This window comes from Lutzomyia longipalpis, chromosome 2 (genome assembly GCF_024334085.1).
Source record: "Lutzomyia longipalpis isolate SR_M1_2022 chromosome 2, ASM2433408v1".
NCBI lineage: Eukaryota > Metazoa > Arthropoda > Insecta > Diptera > Psychodidae > Lutzomyia > Lutzomyia longipalpis.
Genome location: NC_074708.1, coordinates 10,463,697 through 10,491,025, shown reverse-complemented (window position 1 = coordinate 10,491,025; position 27,329 = coordinate 10,463,697). Strand labels below are relative to the sequence as shown.

At 34.5% G+C, this 27,329-nt stretch overlaps 4 protein-coding genes and 1 long non-coding RNA gene across 13 annotated transcripts in view; 3 read left to right on the top strand and 2 right to left on the bottom strand.

The window, feature by feature from the left end:
* LOC129790612 (uncharacterized) overlaps positions 1-20,010 on the bottom strand; it is a 38,954-nt gene extending 18,944 nt beyond the window's left edge. The window contains exons 1-5 of one of the 5 annotated variants that reach the window (XM_055828204.1): positions 19,894-20,010; positions 18,034-18,143; positions 9,027-9,149; positions 1,382-1,430; positions 143-516 (exon numbers count right to left, since the gene is read on the bottom strand). In XM_055828204.1, the coding sequence (XP_055684179.1) occupies positions 143-516; positions 1,382-1,430; positions 9,027-9,149; positions 18,034-18,078 (591 nt within the window). In that variant the 5' untranslated portion in view covers positions 18,079-18,143; positions 19,894-20,010. Of the gene's footprint in view, positions 1-142; positions 517-1,381; positions 4,482-9,026; positions 9,150-18,033; positions 18,144-19,893 lie in introns of those variants that run through there. The other 4 variants (XM_055828205.1, XM_055828203.1, XM_055828201.1 and 1 more) reach the window with 4 other exon arrangements.
* The window catches only part of LOC129790616 (luciferin 4-monooxygenase-like), a 100,396-nt gene that overhangs the window by 25,621 nt on the left and 47,446 nt on the right, over positions 1-27,329 (top strand). The gene's annotated exons all lie outside the window — the stretch shown is intronic.
* Positions 4,849-6,222, bottom strand: LOC129790632 (uncharacterized). 2 transcript variants are annotated; one of them, XR_008750592.1, is made up of 4 exons: positions 5,924-6,222; positions 5,741-5,829; positions 5,519-5,661; positions 4,849-5,429 (listed from the first exon to the last, which is right to left on the bottom strand). It is a non-coding gene; the product is annotated as an uncharacterized LOC129790632 (long non-coding RNA). The 2 variants fall into 2 exon arrangements; XR_008750591.1 differs by having other exon boundaries at positions 5,741-6,222.
* On the top strand, positions 9,118-10,912 carry LOC129790631 (peritrophin-1-like). The gene is made up of 2 exons (XM_055828228.1): positions 9,118-10,648; positions 10,713-10,912. Exons 1-2 carry the CDS (start codon positions 10,436-10,438, stop codon positions 10,761-10,763), a joined length of 264 nt encoding a protein of 87 aa, XP_055684203.1. The 5' UTR covers positions 9,118-10,435; the 3' UTR covers positions 10,764-10,912.
* LOC129790610 (autism susceptibility gene 2 protein) overlaps positions 24,422-27,329 on the top strand; it is a 195,637-nt gene continuing 192,729 nt past the window's right edge. For all 4 annotated transcript variants that reach the window (XM_055828199.1, XM_055828198.1, XM_055828197.1 and 1 more), the window contains exon 1: positions 24,422-26,411. In XM_055828199.1, coding sequence (XP_055684174.1) covers positions 26,151-26,411 — 261 coding nt within the window. In that variant the 5' untranslated portion in view covers positions 24,422-26,150. The remainder of the gene's footprint in view (positions 26,412-27,329) is intronic.

Sequence of the window (27,329 nt, the reverse complement as noted above, 5' to 3'; positions counted from 1 at the left end):
TATGCAGTGTGACGATGAAGGAGAAAGTAATATGTATGTAGGTATATGAAAATTGCATTTGGAAACACAGACACGATGGATGGAATGAAATTACAATCATATAACACGAAATGTTGGGAAATAATTTTTCCCATGGTCTTACCTCATCGGAAAAGTCGCCGAGATGTTTAACATCTTCCGTCTCGAGGAGTTCTTCCCTCTCTTCGCGTGACACAATTTTCTTCTCCTTTACCTCCCGCACAACACCATTGAGTGGGGCGGCTGTATGCCCAAGCAGGGTGACCCCTTTGGCCATGTCAATCGCCTCCAGGGCCCCCGTGGGCTCATCCTCACCCAAATCCCGTCGTTCCGTCGTGTGCGATTCCTGCTTCTCCGTATCCTCCGTGGTGTTGGTGGACACCATGGGGCCCGAGTCATCCACAACTTTGCCATCTTCGAGTATTACTTGGCGCTTAACACGTGTCTCAATTTGTCGCGTTGTCGTCAACTCCGTCTTTTTCTTCTTGATCCATTCCTCTGATTGTTGTTCATCCATTGTCCATGTGACCAAGTTGTAAATATACGATGGCGGTGGGGGGAGAGGCGGGAAAAGAAAAAGGAAATAAATATTTTGCGGGGAAAAACATTGGAGGAGAGCCACAGCATCTCTTTGTAAGCAATATCTTGAGGTTTATTGGAAAGTTTGTGAACTCTAAACGCTTAAAAATTACTTTAGCTTCTCGATTAGGCTTAAGGGTGCTGCTTACGATATTTTCTAATGATCAGACAGATAGTAATTTGAATTTACTTTCTTGAATAATTTATAATAAACTTTCTTTGGTTTTCAAAGGAAGAAAATATATTTTAGAAAGCATCTAAATGTTTCATTCTTAAGAGCAAAAGCTTTTTCTATTATATGAGAAATCAAGAGCTTTTAATGATTTAACAAGGTAAATTATTCTATGACTTTAAAAGGATCTAAAGAAAATTTCTGAATTTTCCTATCTCAATTATCCGGAAAAATAACGCCAAAAAAAGCAAAAAATAGCAAAAATACCCAGAGCTTTTTAGAAGCTTGATCCTTTTATAGGTATTTTGTGAATTGTAAAAGCTTTCACCTAATTTAAGGGTTAATTCTATTCCATAAGTTAAACTTACTCTATTTAACGCACAATATTTCAATTTTGCTTTAATTTAATTCGTTGAATTCTATTTTCTACGACGTTTCGAACGTCTCTACTTGCTTCATCAGGTATCTTATGTACTGGTGATTTTAGATTAATTTTCTTTGAGTATTAAAAGGGCGTAAAAAAATTTAAAAGAAAATTAAACGATTCTTCCAATATTTCACGTGAATCAGATCACAAACTTCCCAAATAACCATCTCGCAAGTGTTTCTCACCATTCTTCTCGGCTCCCTGATGTGCTGCACCCTCTGGATCGTGTTCCACCTGGGAATTTACATCGGAAATGTTAATTTTCGTTATATGCCGCACATAGTAGTGCTCCTGTGGTGTTTTATATGCCGGCCGTGGCAGATAGAAACTGCAGTTGGTGTTATTGTTACGATCAGGTGTCTTATCGCGACTACAATTGCTTGTGGCTACAGGTGCGACAAGTAGAATCACAACCATTCGACTTTCACACCAGCTTCCCGTCTCATGAGGAAGACTCTATCCACATAATTATGAGAGATCGGTGAGATATTTCAATTTGCACACACCGCGCTTTTGTACACAATGTCTGTCAGAAAGCTCACTTTTGGTGCTTTATTGAAACTTATGCGGCGGGGTGTGAGGAAATAATAGTTCGCTTTCAGAAATCACGCATCACAATCAATAGTTCTCATGGTTTCCGCAGAGAGACGAGTCAAGGTTGATTGTGTGGTTAAATATTGAGAATTATATACGCGCGACGACCCTCTTCATCCCATACGTTCCTCGCTTTACCAGATAAATGGATTATATTGCGAATTGACGAATAAATAATTCAATTCACATAACAATTAAACTCATACACATCCACCAGATTGTTTATGTATACACTCAATATTCGCTTGGTGATTATGTAAAGTGCGCAAATAGTCTCTTTTTTATCGCATTGAGGAAGGGTATTAAATAACACTTCTGCAGTAATTTTAATTGTTTTGCATTACCACACCTGCGTATGTGGATATATTCGGTGAGTCTTTGTGTTCAAATGCGCCAATAAATTTTAGTGCAAATAACACGGGCCAATAGTAGTATTCACTGTGCTACTTTGTAGTTTTGAGATTTTTTTTAGTACATTAGACAAGACACATACCAAACTTTAAATTTTTTTTAGTAATTTTGGAACTAATTTATTAATTTTTTTCTTTAAACATTTTGCATAGACGTATATTTAATTGTTTAAATTTAATTGTTTTATTATTTTAATTATTTTATTTCATTGTTTTATTTAATGTTTCTTGTACTAATATATGTGGTTTGATTGTAAACTAAAATCAATTAACAAGGGCTCATTCAGAATTTAAATAATTAGGTAAAGTGGGTAAATTACTTTCCTCTGGTTTAAAAAAAAAAGATTTTTATGACTAAATGTACTAAAATAAATGAAATTTAGTACAAGACTTAAAATGAAAAAAATATTTTCTTAGTTCTTTTAATTTTTTTTGAAATATTTTTGAAAATATCTTTTTAGTTGAAATAGTAAACTTTTTACTGATTGTACTAAAATAAATTCTGTACTAAACATGACTCAAAATTGACACTAAAAATTATACAGTAAAAAAATAATATCAATAAATTGAAATTAATAAGTGAAAACAATAAAAACCCATTTTGTTTGGTGTCTTGGTTAGTTTTTAGTACAAGTCGAAAAATGTAAGACAAATAATTTTACAACTCCACTACAAAATCTCACAGTGAATACCCCTATTACTTGTATATATATTTTTTTCGTTTATGGGAAATCCACGTTTTTGTCTCTGCTATTTTTTCACATGCACGGATTTTAATCATAAAAATTCACTGAATATTTTTCCCGTGTGGTGTTTTGTGGACAAGTTCAGGAATTGCTTTCACAATGGTTCTCTTGTCCTCGCAAACATCATTAACACACAATTGTCTCCGGAGGGGATGAGGAAAATTCCTCCAAGTGTTCACCCGAGATTCCCATCAATGGAATATTTTCACCATCATGTCGTTCTCGTGTCCTCGGTTGCAGAGATGTTGGAATTTATTGAATTCCCTCACAGATGATTGACTCGAAACAATACTCTCGAGGGGGAGAGCTCCACATTTATACCATTCAATTTGGCGTTGGAAGAATGGGTGCTCACTTGTAAAGAATTGTCTGTGGCACACGGAGTTTTGGTTTGGTTTTGGTACCAAAAGGAAGATGCGGGTGGTATGAGAAGCAAAAGACGATGCAATATACAAGTACACGCAATTTATCGTTGTATATCTTATACACTGTGTCTGCTGCGAGAGAAAATGAACGACTATTATGTAACTCTCTTTAGGTCGTTTTTGCCATTTGAAAGTAAAACACAAATACAACTCCCACAATGCTGGGCCCGTAAACAATCTTTTTATCTTTTTGTGATTCTTTTTTTTTTAGTAAAGGTCTTATTCCAGAGTGAATTTTTCTCACATTTATAAAGAATTTATGGATTTGTTTTTGGCGCGATGCACCAGCATGGAGTTTTTTGTGAGGCGGGACAATAAACTGTGGATAAGTGGGCACAATGTGGGGAGAGTATACGACAAGGGGTTAATTGAACCAATTTTCTCTATGACTTATGCTACACGTAGGTAGTATAGAAAACTATTTGCGTAACTTCACTAGTGTGCTGCACACACCTTCCACTGAATTTAAGCACAATCCTTCTAATAGGATATTCATGGAAAATTGTCTAATTGTTTCCACACCCCGACGTACTTTTCACACAAGGATACACGACGGTGTGTGGGAGGGTTTTGGGAAAATGCACAAGATGTTTTGTGAATTAAGTGGAAAACTTTTTAGTTAATATGTTAGGTGAAATTACTTTGCATATATAAATGCATTCGAACACACAATTTTAATTTAGTATGAAACTAATATGGGGCTCTGGAATTTAATAATGAATTCTCGCTCCATGTGGAAATTGTCACACACAATTTCTCCGCCAACAATAAACTCCACTGTGAGTACATTGAATGCCTCTGGGGGGCCACACAAGCACTAAATGGTGAATCAAATGCCGACAAAATGCACAATTGCAACGTAGTTTAACATCGTCCCAGGAGCAACTAAAGAGCACACCACTCACTTACGATAGATACCGTACTTGGGATGTTGGAAAACACCACAACTATTATTTTTGTGTTATACCTCGCTCCTCTCCTTAGAAAACTTTTGTATTGGATAAAGTGAAGCTAATACACAGGTGTATGGAGCTAGAGTGCCCGCTCAAGTACGAATCTTGGCGTCGTGAAGCCCCCAAAGAGAGTGGAACAGTGGGGCAAAGTTGCGCTTGACTGGGCAAAAATCCACAATATAGCCGCACGGCGAGGTTTTGATAAATTTAGTAAAGCACGTGGAAGGGGATAAAAAATACTGCAGTGGAATTTTCTATTTGTCAGAAATATCATAAAGAAAATCACCTTAAAGGTCTCACAAAAGATCATAATTCTTCCTGGGAATTCCTGAAGAAAGAAATATTATTATTTTACCTTTGGAAAAATATCTTAAATTTCGTTTAATAATTAATTTGTTTAACATATTTTGAGAGTTTGAGGAATGAGAATATAGAAAATAATTTTTGGACGATAAATTAACAACTTTAGAGGAAATTTGAAAGCTTTTATAGATTTTAGACAAAATTGTAAATCTGCACTGTAATTCAGATTTTAGTTATCATTACTAAAACTGGCACTGACTGGACTTTAGTAGAGAATTTTAGTAAAGAAATTTTTACTAAAATTTTAGTAGTTGCTCATTACGAAAAATTTTAGTTCTCTCAACAGAATATTTAGTTATGGCTAATAAAATGTTTTACGTCTGTATATTACTAAAGTTTGGGAATGTCAACAGAGGTTTTTGTTGATAAAACTATTTATTCTAAATTCTTCGATTACTAAATTTTAGGAATGAGAACAGAAATTTTCATTTACATGACTATAGTTGTTAAAAATTCTTGGATTACTAAAGTTTAGCCATGCTAACTGGAAATCCAGTTTGTTTGACTAAAAAAAATTAAATATTGAATTTTGATTTAAAAAAATAATTTTTTATTTCAATTTAATTTATATTACATTGTATGTAATAGTTATAATAATTAACTAGGCAAGTATCCCGTTTTGAAAAGCCTTTTTGTTCAGTGAAGTTCGGCAGATTCATGTGAGTGTCTTAGCGTCATTTTCTTCCAAAGTACCCTTTCAAGGAATCGCGAAAGTTCTGTTCTTTATGTCAGTTGGCGGAATCTGTAAATGAATCACATAAAAATTAATTTCTTAAATTTTCTGATGTAATAATTTTTTTACTTTATATATTTTATGAAAAATGTATTTACCTTTAAACTTTATTTCTCGTGATTTGATTTCCTCTGTCCTATCTCAATCAATGTTTTCGATCATAGACTCTATCCAGGTACAGACAAGACGGCTTCGATGAGAATATGACCCATTTTCCGGTTGTTTATTGTAGTCTGATTAACTGCAAGGTAGTAAAATCATAGAATTTGCAAATAATTTGATAAAATTAATGGAAGTAACTCATACAGAAAATACAGTACCTTTTCGTGTTTATCCTCTTCGTTCAATCTATGTTTCCAAAATTTGATTACGGGTTGACAGCGCTTGATATGCGCTCATTCGGTAAAATCTGTTAAATTAGAACAAGAATTAATATTTTGGATTTTATAAATTGATAAGTTTTTGGATGCAATATATTTCACGGCAAATGTGTAGGTACTTACCTTTACATTTTAATTTTTCCCATTGGATTTCCTTTATCCTGTTTCAATTATTATTGGGGATGGGCAGACCATTCAGGTACAGACAGGAAGGCTTCGATGAGAATATGATCCATTCCTCTTCCTGTTTTACTGCAAGATAGTAAAATCATATAATTAGTTGGTTGAATTCAAAGTTGATAATTTTATTTGTTGTAAATCAATTCGTAATATAAAGAATTGTTATTCACTTAAATTATACAATACCTTGTCATGTTTATCCTCTTTTTTTTTAACAATCGGCTTTTCCACAATTTTCGCTTTCAAAACTACTATACAAATGGATTAAATTTACTTTTCACATATCACATTGATTGAAGACAAAATATTTTGCGTACTTTCGATGGAAAATTCCACAAAGAACTGAATATTGTGAAATACTTTAGAGGGTGCTAAGGAGAAAAATTTGTGTGTGGGTAAGAAAGGGTGAGAAAAAATAAAGCCTCCGGTATATGTGTTGTATGCGTTCTTCACACAAATCTTCTGCATGCATTTTTTTCGGGACCTCGGCACCCCAATAAAACAATAAAAAAAGTTTGAGATGCAACATCTTGCATTGGAACAAAGACAATATATAAAAGATATTACGTCTCTTATATTTGCGCAAATTATGTAACTTGATCAGAAATAATTATTATCAAATGATATAGAGGAAATAAAAAAAACCTAATTTTTTGCTAAAAATTTAATTGGTTTAAAAATGTGTCAATTTAGTGATATCAACTAAATTTTTGATTGGCGTGGCGAAACTTTAGTAAACGAAGAAAAAATGATTGTAGTCATTAATCCTAAAATTCTAGTTGACATAACTAAAGATTTTTAGTAGTTATGTCTTTACTGGAAACTTTAGTAAAGAATTTGACTAAATTGCCTACTAAACTTTAGTAAAACAGCAATAAAACTAAAAATTTTAGTTACTTTCACTAAAAAAATCACAGATAAATAGAATTTTAGTAAAGGTAACATAAGACTTTAGTGATTCCAGGCAACATAACTAAAATTTTATGTTATAATTACTAAAAATTTTAGTAAATGTTTCATTACTACAGACTTTAGTAGCAGTTTACTAAAAAAATGAATTACAGTGTGAACAGTTTTCTGGAAGGGCCTGCTTCTGTTTAAGGATCTCGTCAAGGACATGAAAAACTTATCGAATCAATAACTTTCTCATTGAAAGTCAATTCTAAATTCTAATAAAAATACTTCTAGTTGCCTTGCTAAGAAAACTTATAAATTATTAATTTAACTTTTTCAACTTTAAAGTGACTTTTAGGTATTGGAAAATGTGAATTTTTAAACTAAAAATTATTGAAATGCTTTTAATTCTCTCGTTAGAAAGGGAATAGGAAATGTCTAAGAAAACCTTCAAATTAATAATCTTGATCAGAGGTAGAATTTGATGCAAATAATTCTATGATTGCAAAAAAAGCTTCTAATAAATGTTTCAATAAAGTTTAATCAGAAATTTCTCAAAATAAAACTTTAATCAATTTTTCATCATTGTTGAAAGAAAATCCCCAAAACTCTTCATTCACTTTGAATAATCTTCTCAAACCACTTATACTTTTTGATGTTATTCCTCAAAGAAAACTTCACGTGGTGAAGCAACTGACAAATAGAGAGAGGTAACAAGACAAAGTATCCAACAATCGTCAACTATTTACCATCTTGAACACAAATATTGCACCCTCCTGTACAAAAATGCGAAATATTTACTTAAAAATTTCTTCAGCAATTTGCCTCAGTGATTTTTTTTATTTCGCAAAGAAGGGAATAAAAATTGCTGCAATACGAGCAATTAAACACTTGCTCAATGAGTAAAAAATATTGGTAAATTCCTTAATTAATTAGTTTATTCCTCTCACAGAGAAATGCTGACCAACTATGGCAAATATTTCTCTTTTACTCTTTTTTCAGTATAAAAAAAAGTTAAATGAAGTCTTTGAATAGTTTATTGGGAATTGAGAGAATTGAAAAACTTTTAATGTTTCTTAATTAATTAGGAATTTCTTTTTATTGGTTGAGAACTTTTTTTTCTAAAAATTCTTTTGTAAAAGGAGTTTATCCGGTTTTCTATGGAAGGCCGGAAAAACAATCAGGATACGCGTGATCTTGTATAAAGGACACAAAAGAAAAAGAAATCGTTAAAAAATCTTCTCATTTTTCACTAGAGATCAACTGGGAAAACATGACAAATATTTGCCCAAAAATGGAAACAATGACGTCACCAATATAGAGAATAGAACAAATGAATTTGTTTGAATTCCCGGTTCTTTTCATTTTTATAAAAAGAAACATTTTTGTAGTATAGAAGGTTCGATTTAGGCATTCTACCCCTATTTCGCTTGCATTTTAATTAAGACAGATTTATAAGGAGAAGCAATCAATTATATTAATTCTCAGTCAGTAGAAGAAAATACTGAATAAAACAACTCTCACAGAGGCGCTCAAAAGAACCATAAAGCGTCTGCTGAATTTTGTTTTTGGGGTTTTTGGCAACATGAAAAAAATGGCCATCATTAGCTGAGATAACTCAGCTGTGACCAAAAGACAGGTAGTAGTACCACAGCTGGAGATGCTCAAGGAAGCAACAATCGCCTGGAAGGCACTAAAATTGATATGAGATCTTTCTTATCTCACTTTCACCGTCTCATCTGTGTACCCAGTTGTGAGGGAACAAAGGCCCCGCATTGGGAGTTTTATAGCCGCATATATACTGAAAATTCATTGGGAAGCATCACCTCTTTCATGCATAATCGTCATCCATTATATTCAGTTCATAGAGCATTTACATTTTGGCTTGCAATTTCTCTCTCCGCGTGGCGCACCATTCCGCACAGCTACCACGAGAGAATATCCATAATAATGTTAAGCAATGCCCGCGAATGCAATTTGAGGATTTACAAGCAACAAACCAGAATATACCATTGCGCGCAATTTCATTCACAAAACACCACCACGATTGCGAATAGCAGAGACAAGCGAAATCATTCTCATATGGGGGGAGTTATTTGATCTTATTTTCCAATCAGCACGATGATCGTATCGAGTAAGAAATAAAACTTACCACATCTTTCGTGGGTGGCTCCAGGAGAAGTCCCTCGTATTTTTGCATATCCAAAACGGCTGCTTTGGCACTGGATACCTCCATTCTTGGATTTGTCGTTCTACCGTGTTTGTACCGCAAGACCTGAAAAAGTTTTATTTGATGAGAAATAACAAATAAAAAATATATTTTAATTTCATCTCAAACATTTTTTAGCGATCAAGGAAACGAAGAGACGAAAGAAGGTGTGCAAAGGTGCAAAACAAACGCCTACAGGTAGACAAATTCGTCTACGCGAGGTGATCTCAAGTGATCTTGATGTGATCATTGGAATTTCAACAATTTAATATGCAGATTTTTTTTGTGGCACATAAAATTTTTGTATAGATAAAAAAAAGTTTTTCTCAATTTTACTTTCAGCTTCTTATTCTGTGATTTTTTAGCTAAAATGTGTGTGATTTTTTTTGTTCCATAGAAATCTTACGTTACGATCGTGATCTTTAAGCAATCTTTTTTGATTATATTATTTAAGTGATCGCATGAGTGAGAAACATATTCCTGTAATTACCTAGATATTTTTCAGTGTGTTAAATCACACCTCTTAGCATGACAAAGACACACAATTTCCCGGGTACATTCAATTAATAAAATAGCAAACGATGCAATTGTACGCATTCGGGATCAATAAAGTGTGGTAGTTTTAGCACGAGACCCGAACAGTATAATGAAAACTACACGAGATGGTGATGAAATTGAGCTTGATTTAAGTTACACAAATTGGATATTATAAAACTGGCTGGGTGCTTAATTGAACAACATATAATTGCACTTTTTTTTAATGTTGCCACTCATATACACAAAGTATAATATGGCTCAATGGGTCCCGTGTTACTAATAGTTGGTTTTGTTGTACCATAAGATGGTTACAGTATTGTCCTTGTTTACTCTCCATATTAGGTGCTAAAATGTTGACTTTTTTCTTTAATTTCTCGCTCTCACTCACTCATTGAAAAACTTCAAAAGTGAAGAGATATACAGTGAATAGCAAAAGTATCAAAACACTTCTTTTAATTCATATTTTCATGTGACTAATACTCGAGAATCGACAAGAAAAAAATACTTGTCATTACTCTTATCGCAGTTTTTTATACAAATCCTCATTTCCTATTGACTCTTTCCTCTGCAATAAATCACATAGACGCGATTACAATAAATACCGCGGCAATTGATCTCAAGTATAGCAGATTAAATCAAATTTATGCCCACTTGTGCCACTTTCTCGGAAATGAAAAAAAAAACGTTCGCTATCACAATTTAAAGAATTAAATTGATAAGGATTTGTTATCGCGCGACATTCTCACATTGACCAATATAAAAGCCCAGAGTTTCTCCTAAATAATCATCAAAAGTGAATTAATTCTCTTGAGAAAATGAAGGTCTTTGTGATTGTTTTCCTTGGCATCATTGCCTGTGCTTCAAGCCTGCCTTTTGCGGATATTGAGTGTCCACCAGTTGATGATGAACACGGCCAGGCTGTTGTCGTCCCGCATCCATCAGATTGCTCATTCTACGTCATCTGCACTCAAGGTGTCCCCGTGGTGAGACCTTGCAGCGAAGGACTTGTCTTTAATCCCGAAACTTCGGTGAGTTTTACTTTCTTCAGCTGAAAAGCTTTACAAAATTACTAAAACTAAGATTTCTCAATAGACTTGCGATTGGCCTCACAACGTCCCAGAATGCAGTGGAAATTCTGATTAGGAGCCTGACAGCTTTAACCATGGTCCTAACTCTCTGAGGATATAAAGTCTGATGGAAGTTCTTCTGTATTGAAGCCTGACAATTTGTACTGATGAACGATATATGTGAATTGATATTTAATTTATAAATAAGATTTTCTGAAAACTAAACTTTGTCTTTTAAAAGTAGTTTAAGTTTTTTTTTTTTTAAATACGGCTTTTCTTGTCAGAAAATGCCGTAAATGTAACAGGTGTGATATCAGAGAGTAAGAAAAATTTCTCTAAACTCAATTCCACACAAAATCATTCGATATGGCTCCATAGGAAACCTTATCTGTCAAGTTCATAAAAAGATTATCATCTGCACTGCAGATCGAACATACTTGAAATTCTTGTACCTAACACTTGGCCCAAGTTCAATTAATTGCTATCTTAATCTTCCTATGACGCAAAAGGCTTATCTAGCATTGAATTTGCAACAAAGAAGCAAGTCATTTATAATCAAGAAAGCATAGTTGAGTGGCCTAATGAGAGCTTTTGAAGTGTTGGCAAATTGAAAATTAATCTATACCTATGAATAGATTCTAGGATTGACTTTTGTGAACTTTATCAACAAAGAAATTTGCTAAAAGGTTAAAATAACAATTAAACTAAAAAATAACTACATTTTTTTAAAAAGCGTTTTCTAATTAATTTTTTATTCGAATTATAATTTTTTTAAATAAAAATTAAAAGAATATTAGATTTCAGTTTTTGGTGTTTTAGGAAAATTCCTTCCGATTGCGTCAGTCAAGGGACGGTAGGTCAACCCAAACACATCCTTTCAATTTTAGGGCCATATTATATTATATTATATATATATTATATATTAGATTTCCTTAGAACCATTTAAGATCAATTCAACTTATTAATATTCAGATAAAAAGGAAAATACTAAGATTTAGAAAAAATAATAATTTCAAAAATCTAAAAAAAATATGAATAGGAAAATTTAAAAATTAACGATAATTCTTTCACCTTTTGTTTTGTGAATATATAATTTTGCCTGCCCTGTAGCTATTTTCTGTCTCTTTCCGCCATAAAAGCTCAAAGAAAAGCTCCTTAATCTAAACTACCAAGGTTCAATGGAATCAAAATGATCGTAAATTGAATGATTTTTCCTTTTCATTCTTCCACAACAAGAGATTTTTGCACATAGACACCCAACTTAAAAATCATTTCAAGACCTAACACACAGTGCTGGAGATTTCAATAATAAGAAATAATTTATTTTTATTCTCAATTGAGACTACAATGAACTTTAATGATCATTTGAATCCACCAACACAAAAGCTATATATAATTCCTAATAATGACAGGTTTAGTGCTTTTAGACTTTTGTCACTGACTGTGTGTACATTTTAGTATTTTCATCATACACCATCAGCCAGCAGTGTAACATATGAAGGTTAATTCACTGCAACACCGAACAGTTTTCCTTTTCTATATCCAATAAAGCACATAATTTATTTTATTTTATATATTGTTTTCAACGCGGAGCCTGAGGGGGGATTTAATTTAAAATGTGTGCTAAGTCGTCGTAGCCCATTGATTAAGCACTATATTATGTCACTAAATAAACTACCTCGTGAATGATTAAAACACTGAGCCACATTGTTGGGTTATCCCTACACAAAACCTGTATATATGTACATATACATAAAATTTTCATTAACAGACACTTAATTTTTGGGTAGGAAAGAGTTGGGGCAAAGTGACGAGGTGAAGTTAAGATGAAAAAAACATTGTAATGTACCATGGAAAATGCAAATTATCTTACCGCCAGCCACTCTGCCGAATGACGTAATCCGCATTGAGGGAATAATAATCCAACTTATGGGAAAGAATTATTGTATGTATTTGGACACGGAGCGAAGACAAGAGAGACTGTGGGGAAGATGCGCGATGATCAGGACAAAAAAGGTGTTGCGAAGAAACACTGGCTTCTTGTTTGAAGATCACCACTTGATCGCCCGTACCGATCGCAACTATGCCACTCTGAGACACAATATCAATTGTTTTTCACACAATTTTCTCGAGATAAATTGAAAAATTCCTCTTGACGGCACAAAACACGCGAAATTGCTTCACTGCTGGACTCTTCTTCACACAGGATGAATCGCAATGATTGATTGCGATAAATTCGTTTCTTTTTTCACACTGATCTCAAAATTCAAAATGTGTATTCACGATCACACTCAGGTGCACCAGAGATGCTGTGTAGTGCAAAGCATGAAGCAGCGGCGCACAAGAATCTCATATGATGGGATGCTGTGTAGTGGAGGTGAGAATTAGACACGAGATATGTGGTGGATGTTTACCGGACAAAAATCGCGTCACGACTATTCTCACTTCCATTTGCCTATGTTGGATATTGGCTGTGCCACGGCAAAAATATGAATCGGAATTAAATATATAAAACGTCGATGGCGTGTGTATGGACGGCCACGGAGAGAGACGCTGAGATTTTGTCTTCTCTCTCGGGTGGCTTGGTAAACAGGTAATTCATGTCACCTGTGTGTGGTACGGGGCATATTATGAGCCACACAGGTAAACCTTGATTGCCATATATTTCCATCATCGGGTCCGCCGAGTCAAACACTCTCATATATGAAATCTCGTGGCAAATTTCTGACACAATTTTCCCGATCGCATCGAGGCTCTCTATCGCAAAATAAGAGAATAATAACCATCTCTCAGCACCGAAAACAACTCATTCAACTTTTAAGCCGCCAACGGGTTGGATGGAAAGCTTGTGGGTTTGGAGGAAAATGTCTAAGAGGCATAGAATATTATTGTTTTCAATTTATCTTGATGATTTCAATCGTTGTACAATAAAAGCGTAAATGGAGACGCCATGTACTTACCAGACGCCTCCACATGGGAAGAAAAGTAAAGAAGAAGAAACAAAGAAACAAAACTATTGAAAAATCAAGTAATAAAAGTAAAGAGAAAATTCGAAAAAACTTTAAAAAATAAATTAATAATGGGCCTTATTCAGCGACCAAGAAACCCTTGAAATTCGCTTGAAATCTTGAAATTTCAGTACAAAATTCAAAGATTTCAAGGGTTTCTTGGTCCCTGAATTAGGCCCAATATTCTTAATATCAATCTTCACAATCCTAATGGCTTTGGTAGACTTTTAAACTTGTTATTAAAAGTTTTTTTGTTCTTTGCATAAAAATGATAATATAGGTCCTATAAGGATATCAACAAATATCAACAAAGAGCTTAAAATTTGCGATGATTCTCATTTTAAGATTATGTTAAAAAAAATCTTTAGAAAATTCATTTTTTATTAATTTTTGTAATTTTCAAGAAATGAAAAAAAAAAATATTTTTTCAATGTTTCTAAGTTAGATAAAGACCAGCTGAAAATGATAAGCCAAACTTGATCGAAAATTTTCATTTCATATCGTAATTAAAAAATCCAGGAGATGGAGGCGCCTGGTATGTCTAAGTTTATTACTTTAAACTCGATAAAATCAGCTCTGTTTCTTTGATATCATAAAAATGTGAAGAATTCTAAGTGAGAGGAGTCAAATTATTTTTAACAACCAAGAAAAAAATCGGAAAAACCAACTTTTCAACCGACCCTCCTTGCAGTCGCCAATGCGAACGGTCACAGATTTGCGGGGGTTACATGAAAATTCTCTTTTTCTCTCCAACTTAAGACATCCAAACCACAGGGACGTGGGTTGAAAATTGTTCGATGTACGTGAGACAAAAAATACCTGCGCGATCTTCCATATGACAGAGTGCTTTAGCTCTGTGCGAAGTACATAAGAAAAAAAAAAGGCCGACGAATGGGCAAATTTGGTCAACACAAGTTGTCAAGTTAAACTTGATTTCGCCTGGGCTAAGATCCACAAAAAAAAAACAAATCAATTTCATATCAAAACATATGGAGAAAGTATTCGATAATTTTTTATTTAAACCCAAAAAAAAGTCTCTTTATTGATGCATTTTCGTAGGACATTAAAAAGGTTTTTTTGTGTAACATTTGAGCATTTAAAATTGTTGATGGTGGAAGTGTTTTTTACTGTCCAACTATCTCTCGTAATTTTCACGAGAATTTCACATATATACAAAAAGTTTTTCGAGCATATTTATCTCTTTTTTTTTTGTGTTCGAACACTCTCAAAACTAATTTACACAATTACGCCGTTTGTGACATAGGTTCGAATGGTTGGATTGGAGTTTGCGAGCCATACGCGGTGAAGAAAAAAAAAGAGAAATACATTCTTTGGACACAAAATAAATATCATATCCACCCACTCCCATTTTTTGTGTCATTTATCCAAATATACAAGATTTACCTGAGAGAGTTAGGCGATGTAAAAAAAAAAACCGCGAGTGTGTGCGAATTGAAAAATAACATAATGCAAAATATGATGACTATTTGCACAAAGCTCTAACCACTTCAGTCATCAGCATTTTTTTCTTCTTCTTCATGCCTTTAGATTAATAGTTGTGTAAATATTAGTCTCTCGCAGTATTATATCCGCGCATTCGCAAGCCACACTCATACTCTGCAAAAAGCTCTGTTGAACTAAAAAGCTTTCGTATGTTTAATTGATTAATTCCATGCAAATAATTGCCGATGTTGAAGACTTGACTTTGCTCGCAGAGGAGACAACAACACAGCATGATAAATTACTCAGGTATTGAGACCAACCCAGGAGCACTAAATAAAAACATTTTCCCACGATCTAACACCCATATTACCAACCAAGATAAGATCTTGTGCCTCACTTTGTCTTATCATCGCTCATTTTTCGCTCAAGTTCACACTCCTTGGCCACCAGAGCATGATATCTCTTTACCGAGAGGTATAAATTGATCCCATTGACGACATATGTTGATACGCAGACAATACAAAAATCCTCCAGGACAAAGTACAGTAGGTACGCCAAGTAGAGGGACATTGCGTTGGAGACAATGCATAGATAAACCTGTACTCGAGCAATATTGGAATCATTCACAAAACCTGTAAGAATACAACCACATAGCCTATATATAGAATATCTTTTTTATTCTCAGGTTAAAATGCAAGAAAAACTACACCAAAGTACGGGAAAAATGCACAACAGAAAAAGATAGAGAGAATAAAAAAACCAGATGACCTTAAGATGCACTAAAATCATTAGAAAAGATTATTTTCCAAGAATACTACGTCAGAAATCCCAACATACAGCATTTAATAGGAACTTTAGAGATGCAATGACATATTTCCGCGTATGAGTGGACAACAAGTGGATGAAGAAGCTGGAATAATAAGAGAAATACCATCGAGTTGACAACATGCAGTAAAGCTACGCGAACTTTCAGCAAGCATTTATGAGATAAAGTGACGTGAATCTATTCTATTGAATATTTAAAGGAATTCCAGAGAATCAGCAAATTAAATAGAGTGTAGGATTTTTTTCAGAAAAGGAATCAAAGAAATATTTAAGAAACAAAGGAAGGAGTATTTTTTCCATTAACAACACTTAATTACATAAATTACGCGAAGAAGGTTTGGAGAAGAAAATTATATAAATAAAAAATTTATTAAGTTCCAAACGCCAACACTTTTGATGAAAGCACGTGGATAGTTTTTTTCGTGGAAAAAAAATGAAGAGGCGTCTAATTGGACTAATCCCTCGAAAGAGAGAAAAGTGTGAATTTTTCCTAACAATTGAAACTAAAATTGAGCCATCCTCTTTTCAATGCTTCAAAATAAAATTAAGAGAAGGAGTTAACATGATTTTGTATGAGAATAACCTATTATTCTAAGGAAATAATCCGAATCAGCAGGGTTTTTGTAGAAGAAGATAAAGAATAAGAAATATCAAGAGTTAAAATAAAAAAAAAAACTCGGCAAGAATTTGTTCAAAAAATGGAAACAATGACGTCATAATTGTTGTTTTGTTTCTTTAAATGGATAAAATATGAAAATGTACTTTATAAAGCTCATCAATGAAACATCAGGGAGTATGCTTCATGTATTGGAAGGGACAAAAACACTAATAGTGACGTCATTGTTTGCATTTTTTTTTAAACTCAATATTTGCTGGGAAATTTGAAAGTTTCATAGACAATTTCTTATTCAATTTTAAATCTTTCACAAAATTTTGTATTCTGATTTTGTTCTCAAATGAAGGCTTTTCCCTTACAAAATCCTATAAAATCCTTTTGAATCTCAATTTTCCAATGAAAAATAAATTATAACTTCCCTTTCAATTTCCTAGAAATTACCTATACGATTTCTCAACACTCAATTCATGCGTTCTTGTGCAATTTAATTACACAGAAGAGCGCCGTGCAGTTAAAGAAGATCGTGTCAAGTTACAGAGAAGAAAATCATTGTGAAAGAAAATCATGTAAATGAAATGCAAAAGGAAATTACAATTCATTAGGAGTGTGTTAATTAAGAAAACAACATTTTGACATTTTATATTTGATTATAAAAGCACTAAATAATTCTCATAAATAAATCCTACGAGAAAAACTGCATCATAAAAGCTATAAAACAAGAAATTTTCATGCTCAACCGTAAAAGGGCACACATTTATGATGCAATTTCGAAAATGTTTAAAAAAAAATCTCGAGAAATGCTAAAAAGTGAAAATGAATCATTTCATCTTTTGTGGTGCGACGCAATTAAAAAGGGCCACATTTTGTGGTGAAGAGAAAAAAAGTCAATAATTTCTCTTTTACGGAATGAAAAGTGAAAATATAATTCGTTTTTTTTTGGGATAGGTAATCAAAGTTAAAAGGGTTTGAGACCTTTTAGACCCTGGGTGTCGCTTGAAAAAACAAATTAAAGTCAATAATTTTGTGGAGAGATAAAAGCTTTCATTGATTGCGCGATGCTAACAAATGATATTGTCGTGAAAATTCCACAAAATCCAGCAGAGAAGGTAAAATATATAACACACACATATAGTACAGTGTGCGAGGTATTTATGTTCCAAACAAGCAACATTAATTTTGAGTAAATACGACGCAATAGAATTTCATAAATTTGCAAAGTGGAATATTTAAAGAAATTAACTCTATTAATCACAAGCCAAAATATACTAATCCAACGAGAAGCATGACAAATACAAGCATTTAATATAAAAGCGAGTGCGCTACACCTTCTATTGTGAGAAGCGAGAAATTACAAAATGTTTAGATAAATAATTCTTGGTGCGCCTGGGAAGCTGTGCACACGTTGCAATTTATAATTTTGCTCTGATATTATGTGAAAGGAATTTTTTACTCACATAGAAGGGCAATGAGTGCGTAGAAAAAGATACCAAAGAGGCCATTTGGTTGATTGAAGATTGATTCCTCGCCTAGAATATGATGTACAATTCCAAAGCCTTTGCCGTATCTGCAAAATGCATAAGAATTCTCCGTATAAAGGTGCAATTAAATGCAATTTTATCAATTCAATCATCAGTCGTGTATGTGCGGAAATTAGTAATTCAAAGGAATCGCACATTCTCAATAGAAATGTAGGTATTTATTATTACTTATTTTCTTACTCATCTAAAGTAGATTTTTTCCTGTATTGATTGGCAATTCGTATATATAGCAAAGGGAATGACCATTCTTTTCCTGTCTTATGTGTACCCCGTATACGACGCACAGAGAAAATGCAAGTCAAAGAATTCAATGAGTTTCCAATTTCAATGGGGAACTTTCAAAATGGGTTTCAATTTCGTAATTCACTCGTTACAATCAATTTGTATATATGCGGAATATGAGAATTTTTTTCTCTGCACACAGATAAAAGAGAGATATGAGTAAGAGTCCAATTATAATTTGCTTATGGTGAATTTATTTTTGTTATCTGATGATAAAAGAAGCAGAGAGGGTTTGTATTTTACGCAGTTCAGCTTAATTTAGTAGTTCGAGCAATCACTGACTAAGAATGAAGTAGGTAAATATAATTTTAATTTGTAAAATGGAAATTAAATGCAAAAATAACGATTTTGTGATAAAATCACGTAAGTATGATTGTTAAATTATAAATTATTAGTATTGCCATATTATCCTGTGAAGAAATACTTATTAGAAGCAAATAACATTGGGGCTTCGCATATTCACTGATTTTTAGGGTTCTTAGCGTAATAGGTTCAGTGATAAGAATTCTTTTTCAGCGTAGTTTCGGTAATTGAGGGTCAATTTTTTTTATACAAGTAACGTTAATCTTCAAATAAAAGGGATAAAGAGATAAACTGAGATTAAAGAATTATTTTAAAAAATTACTTTCTAAAGAAAATTCTTTATCCTTTCTTTTTTAATTAATTCATTTTCCTAAGAACAGATTCCTAAAATAATTTTCTTACTTTAGAAAGTATTTCATAAAATAGTTTTTTTTTTTTTTTAAATAAATCAAGATAAAATGGCATAATTTTCTTTTTATCAAAGTCGTTACTAATAAGAATAGGTTTAAGGGAGAGTTTTAGAACTTCTCATATCAATTTTCAAAGGCAGATTTAACAAGAATTACAACAAATTTCTTATCTTAAATTAAGCATGAGTTAAGTTTATGACATTTCTAAGAAATTCGTAATCTATTGGTTATTTATTTGCCATCCCAAGTGGCGATATGAAAAGAAGCTAATTGGCAGGTACTGAAAACGATTAACTTTGTTTAAATAATAATTCATTTACAATAATATTGGCTAAAAGATACAAATCTGTCCTAAATATTACGAAATTTTGTTTAAAAAAAAACTGAATTCAAATTAATATAATTTTGAATATTATTGTTTGGGGTCAATTAAGTTTTATTGAATATTAAATTCATACCTCTATTATCGTTTAATTTATTTATTAAATTGTTTAATCATGTAGCTCTTGTGATATGTAGTTATAAAATATACATGCATATAGGAATCTTTTATGTAAATCCGTTTAGTATATTAAATTGAGCTGAATATTTATACCATTATATATTCCGTAGAGCTTTACTGTATGGCTCCCCTGTGTAATTGATTTATTAAAATTAAACTCCTTCACCTTCTATACACTTTTGTGCAATTAAATTAATTTAGATCACGAAAACCTGAGCACAAAGGAATTCTACTCGTACACAAAAGAAATCTGGGTGAGCAAAAGAGGGGTTCACTTACTTGGAAGAGAAGACTTTGGTGCAACTAATTCCTTCATTTAAATCACAAAGAGCCTCGTAGTCATTGTCCAACTCCAGCTGAAGCTCAACGTGCGTCGTGTAGACGGAGAGAAGGAGCCCAATCATCGACGACACAACCATCGAGGAGGAAAACTGACACTCATTCACGGACATGTCTCACTTGGTCAACTCTCTAAAGGGTGGTGGTTGTGGGTGGGTGGTGATGATGGGAGAACTCTGTGAGAGCAATTTGCACGCGGGTAAGGAACAAAACCTCCGGTCTGTGGGAGTCTGTGGGAAGGAATGAAGAAGAGAATGTTGAGTTGACTTCAACACCACTGGGGATGCGACTTCAATCTCTTGGTGTTCACAATAGATTCCCACCCTTCCACCTACACGTTCACAAAAATATTCCACCCTCGCTCGCACAGCGCAATATGGATTTTCTCTGCGTTAGAGCACATAGCGGGGGTGGAAAGTGAGTGAGGTGGAAATTAATTTCCTCTCGCACTTAATGACAAACATCTCTCCGCCGTGCGCTATATGGGGTATCCTCGCCGCGTGATTTGATGCACAATGACGTCGGAAGGATACCCATCTGGTTGGAAAAATCAATGAATTGATCATGGATTATTGTGAATTGATCGGCGCACATGATAATGAAATTGTTACACGGCATTGCCTGATGCGGGGGTGTTTATTGGATCATTGCCTCAGAAAAGCCCTCACATGAATTCAACACACTTTATCGCCCCCCAGTCCCCCTATCAACACACCCCCTCATAGAGCAAATATCTAATAGAGAGAGGCGAACAAGTGTACAGAAATCATTTGTGGCATTTCGCTTTCTGACAGTGTGTCCTACTTGTTCTCGGGTATAAGCAACAATATCAACAACATTGAATAACACCATGCTATAATCCATATAGATACCTAGCTATATACATATGTATATAGTCGCGTGAGAGAATAAATAGAAAAAGGAGCAACAGACAGCTAAAATTTTCTCTTTCTCAACTCAATCTTTGCAACATTCTCATCAAATACCATCCCCACGCTCAAAGAGTTGATGGAAACTTTATCTAGATGATGCACAGATTAGGTTCTAATTGAACAATTAGTTCGTCTCCTTGCATTCTTCTTTCGCATTTTATTCTTTGTATAGTGGAAATTGTTTTCGCACTCAATGAAGCAAAAATACGAGTAAGGTAATAATTGGAATTCAGAAATGTGCACAAAAGAAGATGTCTTGCAAAAACGGGTAATTTCTTTTTAAATAAGTTCTGTCACTTAAGTTACGTCAAAAGATATTCAATGTCAGATTAATGTCAAATTTTTCTTGTCAAACGTTTGAATTGGGATAAATTTATTTTTCAGATTTTTAAAATTTAATTTAATTAATTTCAATGAGCTAATAAAATTTTGCCAGCTCCTTAAGAAAAAAATGACGGAAATGAATTATATATAAAATATATATTAAATAGCTACAGAAACCAATAAATTTAATTGAAAATATATTATCACATTTATGCTCTTCTAATCTAATCTATATAATATTAAGCAACTTCCCTCTTTTCATATAAATTTTATTTTATGAAAATAAGAGCTATAAAACATTTAAACCATGTCACACATCTCAATAAAATCTTATCTTTAATTCCATATTCTCGCAATTCTTCTTAACCTAATTAATTTTCCCCTTTTTTGCTATTTTCTCCATGTTCACACCTTATCGCCAACATCTTATCTCTCATCTATAGTAAAATGTTGTGGTCGCAGCTCATCGGCCCGAGTGAATCCACAAATTTCTCTGATTGCAATAAAACCCTGTTGACATTACCATCGTACTGTCTAAGTGGGTACCATAAATTTTATGTACTGTAGCACCATTACATATCTATCTCATGACGATGTGGGTGAAATTTTTCCCGTAAGATGAGACACTGAAAGTTCACAGAGGGTGAAAAGTATACCAACGAAGAGGTTCTGCCATTTCAAAAGTCCCGCCGGGCAAATGTGCTCTGCTCTGGTGTGCCTATCCTAAGGCGATATATCATTTTGAAATTCAACGCTCAACACCTTTCCTCTGCCCTAAGCTCTCGCACACGGTTCCCCACCATTTAATCCCTCATTGCCGCTGTATTTTAACTTTAAAATCCATCATCGACTTTTGTGCTTGCATATTAGCGCGCTGATGGAGGAAAGCTAACGCCTGGACTGATGCTGTTTTTTCAGCTACAGAAAATCACAATGATCATGACGCAAAGAAGGGGATTTTTTTTTTACTGGATTAACCGATAAAATTGTTTGTGAGATTTTTTCCTTTTCTTTGCAAAATATATGCGACGAGGAAATATTAAATCTTAACTTTAAGAATTAAAAATAAACTTTAAAGCTTTTATTTTATAAAGCTTAGCGTAATAATATTTTAGATAAATAGAATCTTTTTAATTCTATATTAATTCTATAATAAGACATATTTTTATAAAGAATCTGCCAAGTACAAATTAATGCATTAACCCAGATTTCTTATAGCCATCGAAATTTTTCTTTGTTGAATTTGAGTGCATAAAAGGCTTTTGACTTCATAAAATTCAAGTGAATCGTTTTAAGGATGAGTTCTAGATCACCTTAAGTGTAATTTCATGATTTTAGGTTTAGAATTGACCTTTTAAACAATTTTCTAAGTCAGATTTCACGAAAAAACCAAAGAATTCGTGAGCATACTTAGACTAAAATCAGAATTAAAAATGAATTAAAATTAGCCCAAAATAATTTATCAATTAAATTGAAGATTCGGATAAGCCTAAATCCAAATTAATTCAAATTGGACTTTGGCTAAATCAATATAAAGAATTAGCTCACATCTTCACTCGGCTCAGTATATTGAATTCATTTGAAATCTTATCTGGTTTGGAAGTAATCATTTTATCAAAACTAAGCTCAATCAATCAGTTAAGGAATTAACATTGAAGAGATTATTCACATAATTCCCATTCCTCATGATAAACAAGGGGCTAACAACTACTAAATGGAAAATCAAATTATTAAAATTTCCAAAAGAAATTGTTGTAAAATATATTGACTAGACGAATGAGGAATGCTACCTATGAATGTTCTTCGCAATTATTAAAATTTATTAATCCCATAAAATTCTTAAAATTAATTTTTGAATTTATATATCCTTTATTTCCTTAAATATATTGCAATAAAGAAAATTCTTGGATAGATACATCCCCTATATAGAAATTCAATCAATTATGGTAATCCTGATTTCCTTATGGTCTCTGTGTTTACCTTTGAGCTTCCTTCCTGCGCGGGGGAAGATCCCTTCCTTTTTAACCTTCATTAATAATATTCTTGCCCAAATAAATATTTTCTCCGAAATTGCGGAAAATCGCGTGGATCAATTAGTTGCGGGTATTTCCCTCCCCCACAGTACACCCCGTAGGGCCCACTTTGGCACTCTGAGCATAGGGGAGGAGGAGCATTTTAGGAATTTTCATGCCCCATCACGTCTCAGATTGATATCGCTGATGATGGTTTTTGGCTGCGAGGTGAGAACATTTCTGTCCAAAATGTTTTCACCTCACAAGCTAAATTAATTGGGGATATGGAAATACCTGGTCAAGGAGCAAAAAAAACTGCATCCGGGTTTATTGAGGAGGCTACAAAATGCTTCTTTTTTTGCTAAAAACGGTCTTGCTGATCTTTTTTTTTATTACAAAAAGGGTGGCAAGGATAAATTTATTAGGGGAGCATGGGGTTGGGGTGGGAAGGGTGGTTGGTCGAGACCTAACTAAATGGTGGGATTTACTGCGCATGACGTAAATTTAAAATTCTGTGTTTGATTACCTTGGCGGTCTTACACTTCGTGTGTACACTAATGGAAAATTTTTCACAATTTCAGAGAAATTTCACAATAAATAAAATTAACTAAATTTTCCCTTTGAAAAAAAAAGGCGGCTGAGAAAAAAGGGAGATAGGTGCGGGTAGATTAAAAACAAAACACGCGTGTCATGAAACAAAATACGAGCGGAATTTGCAGGAGGAATCATGGTGGGATCTAGTGGCTTGAAGAGTCGGTAGATTTGATGGCAGAATCCGCAGTAGCAACACCATTTCTTTGTCCTCAGCGAAACTCTGCAGTCACCAGTGCAAAAAATGCGAAAACATTGAAAATTTTCTCCAGCGCTTAGAGGGAATTTTACCCCCAAATGATACATATGAATCAATGGAGATGCTCCTGGGGGTGGCATAAAAAATATCCTGCTCCATAGTCATCATGCCATGGGTTTTAAAATGATTTTAAAAGTGGTGACGCCCGAAAAATCTTGGTGATTTCTAGTGGCGTCACCGTATGGTGATGAAATGTGGCAGCACTGTCGCAAAGTAAAGTATAGTGGGTAAATTGTAGAAGAGGCGATATGCCATAAGCAATGTCCGTCATTTTCTCATGGAAAATGCGCTATTTTCTCGTGTAAAATCACGTACGAGGCAGTGTGTCGTGGTTCAAAGTGCTCCCATTGACACGCGTGAGTGAAACATTGCGAGAAAATCACCCGCACAGTGGATATTTTGGGTGAAAATTGGACCGTTCGTGACGGGGATTGTGTTAGCGCATCGCCGTGTTAAATTATCATGTGTGACTGTGTGTAGGGACTTTTTGTAGTGAAAACGTGGACAGAGACTGCACCAAAAGGCACAGTTGTGCCCCATGAGACCACCAGTGTGTCCCCCAGGTGTGCCCCGTGGGGTTTTAGTGGGCAAAAGTCCGGAGAAAAAGTTATTTTTCTAATCATCACGTCTAATTCCACATAGCAGCCATTAGGGGCGCTAGTTGTGTTATTGTATTGACTCGAATTCCACACATACACACGCGTGGTGGACGTCAAGAATTTTCACGTGCGCGAGTGTTGGTGATCCTATTTTGACGGATTGGAGGAAAATTATTTTATTGTTTTGATCAGTTCTTCACTTTTCTATTTATAAATTTATTTATTGTGAGAGCACACAACGGATAGTGCTCCGAGAGGTGAGGTATACGCGCGACGCCCATCATCCCCGCGACCATCCGTACCACCAGAGCCGAAGCCAATCAATGGAGTTGATGACCAAATGATAGGCTTTTTTGTAGCTTTCACAGCGGCTTCCTGGACATTTGGGCACCACCCTCGTATAATTGACAATTTCATCAAATCCCTCACACCACTAGTTGTGAACTAATTCGCGTGAGAAAGTGGCCACAGAGACAATTTAGTGGGGCGCCCGTGTGACAGAGAAGTCTCAAGAGGGTCACACACCAACAATTTTTCCTCGCAGTGTGAGTAACCTCTTGAGAAAAAGTTGATTCTCTTGGGTGAAGAAAGTCGTGTATAGAGAGCTTTTTTTTGGAGCAGCACACCATCCAGCAACTTTGTGACGCAAAACTGACGGCCGATTGTGTCAATAATAGGGTTTTGAACTGCAATCCTACAAAGTTCTTTGTGTTTGATAAACTGCAGTATTAGTCTTCGCAGAACTATATATTGAAATTGCTTGCTTTTAACCCCTACCCCCCATCTCTTAAAGTTCTTCCGGAATTGCGTTGTTTAGAAATGCACCCGGGAAAATCTTAAGGAACATCCGTGCAGTGAGAACTAGTGGGAGTAAGTCTCCTGATCTTATGCTGTGTGTGTGTGCAAATGAAAAACCCCACAGGCAGTAAATTATCCACTTAATCAATTAATTACTCAGTTAATGAGAAAATCTCTGTGCTATTTGTGTTTACAAATCGCGGAGTGAGTGCTTCTCAGAAGGAATCACAGCGTCAACAAATCGTCAACACCACATCAGAGCATTTGGATACGGGTTGTGGATGCTGTGAGTGCGAGTGAAAGAGGAGAAGAGAAAAAAAGAAAGGGAAGAGACAGAGAAAGTCCTCCCTTTAATTTCTGTGTGAGACACAGCATCCCATTTCTCTTGGAAGGCTCTCCTAGGCCTCTGTGTGGGAAGTGTAGGTTTCCCTGTGAAGAGTGAGGAGTGTGGAGAGTTGTAAGGGAATACCTGCTTGTGGATTCCATTGTGAGTGCGCGTGGGCTTCTCCGGATAGGCAAAAGACCCCCGGGAACCCAGAGAGGCAAAGAGAGGCGGTAGAAGAGTGGAAGTGCGTGTGTGATGGTCAATGTGGCGACAATTGGTAAATCAGTGGAGTTGGAAGTGATACATAATATTGTCAAGCTGTGGCCAAGATAAATTCAGTTATTATGTGGCTGGGAAATGATGGAAATTGATGTGAAACAGAGAAATCAGCGAATACGAAGACGGGTGAGGGCTCAACGCATGCAGGCTGAGAGAGACCGAGACGTCGTCGATGGGGGCGACCCCGATAGTGCTGAGGAGGAGCAAATTGCAGCACGTGAGAAACCGGCAAGGCCCCCATTGCGACGAAAAAAACCAAAGGAACCAGCTCCACTTCTCGAAGAAGACATTATTGATGGTTTTGCCATTTTGGCTTTCAAATCATACGAAGATTTAGAGGTGAGTATCACCATCTAATGTGTATTACCAAAAGGAATTAGGAAGGTTTGATTGCAAACAAATGGTGGCAGCGGTGGGATCCAATGAATATACATACACTTCCTCATAGCTTCTATTGTTTGCAATCAACCCCCCGTCCTCCATTTCGTATTACTTCTTTCGCATCATCCGAGATTCAAGAAGGAAAAACTTTTTAATTTACGAAAAAAAGCGGCAGATTGCAGAGACGGGAATAGATGCAATCTTGCACGAAGAATTGTGGGGAAAAGAAAAATGCCAGGAAAAGCGCAGAATTCGGAGGGATAATTTAAATGTGGTGCTCTAGGATATATTTGCAATTTGTAGGAATTCCACCAACTTCCCCTTTTGCTTTCGGGGTTGATGTTTTTTTTCTTCCCTATCGAAAACTATTTCTTTTTTTCCCTCTCAGTGAAGAGAGACTATAAAGGTAAATGAACGGCACAGTGTTTGCCACAAACATTTCAATCACGTCTGAATCTTTTTTTTTTTGGAGAGAAAATGCTTTGCTGTTTTACAATTTCATAGTCACGAAAGACTGTTTAGCATGTATCTGGTTTGCAAAAAAGAAACAGAAATAAAAAACTAAGAATTTTTATCGCTCATTGATTGTTTTATTGGGACACTTAAGATTAAGAAGGTTTTTATGTTCATTGCATGGAATTGATTACAATGGGTGATTACAAAAAAAATGGTATTTGGTAACCATTTTCAGAATTTCACGGCCGGTGAAAGATATTTTGGAAGAGGAAAAATATGGGGCAGGTTCTTGAACGAGTTTCTGAGAATTTTCAATTAGAATTTCTGTTATGAAGCTGGGAACAGAGAAAATTTATTTCATTGCATTTAAAACTAAAGAAACACACGAAAGTCACCTTCTAATGAGCTTGGGCTTCCCTT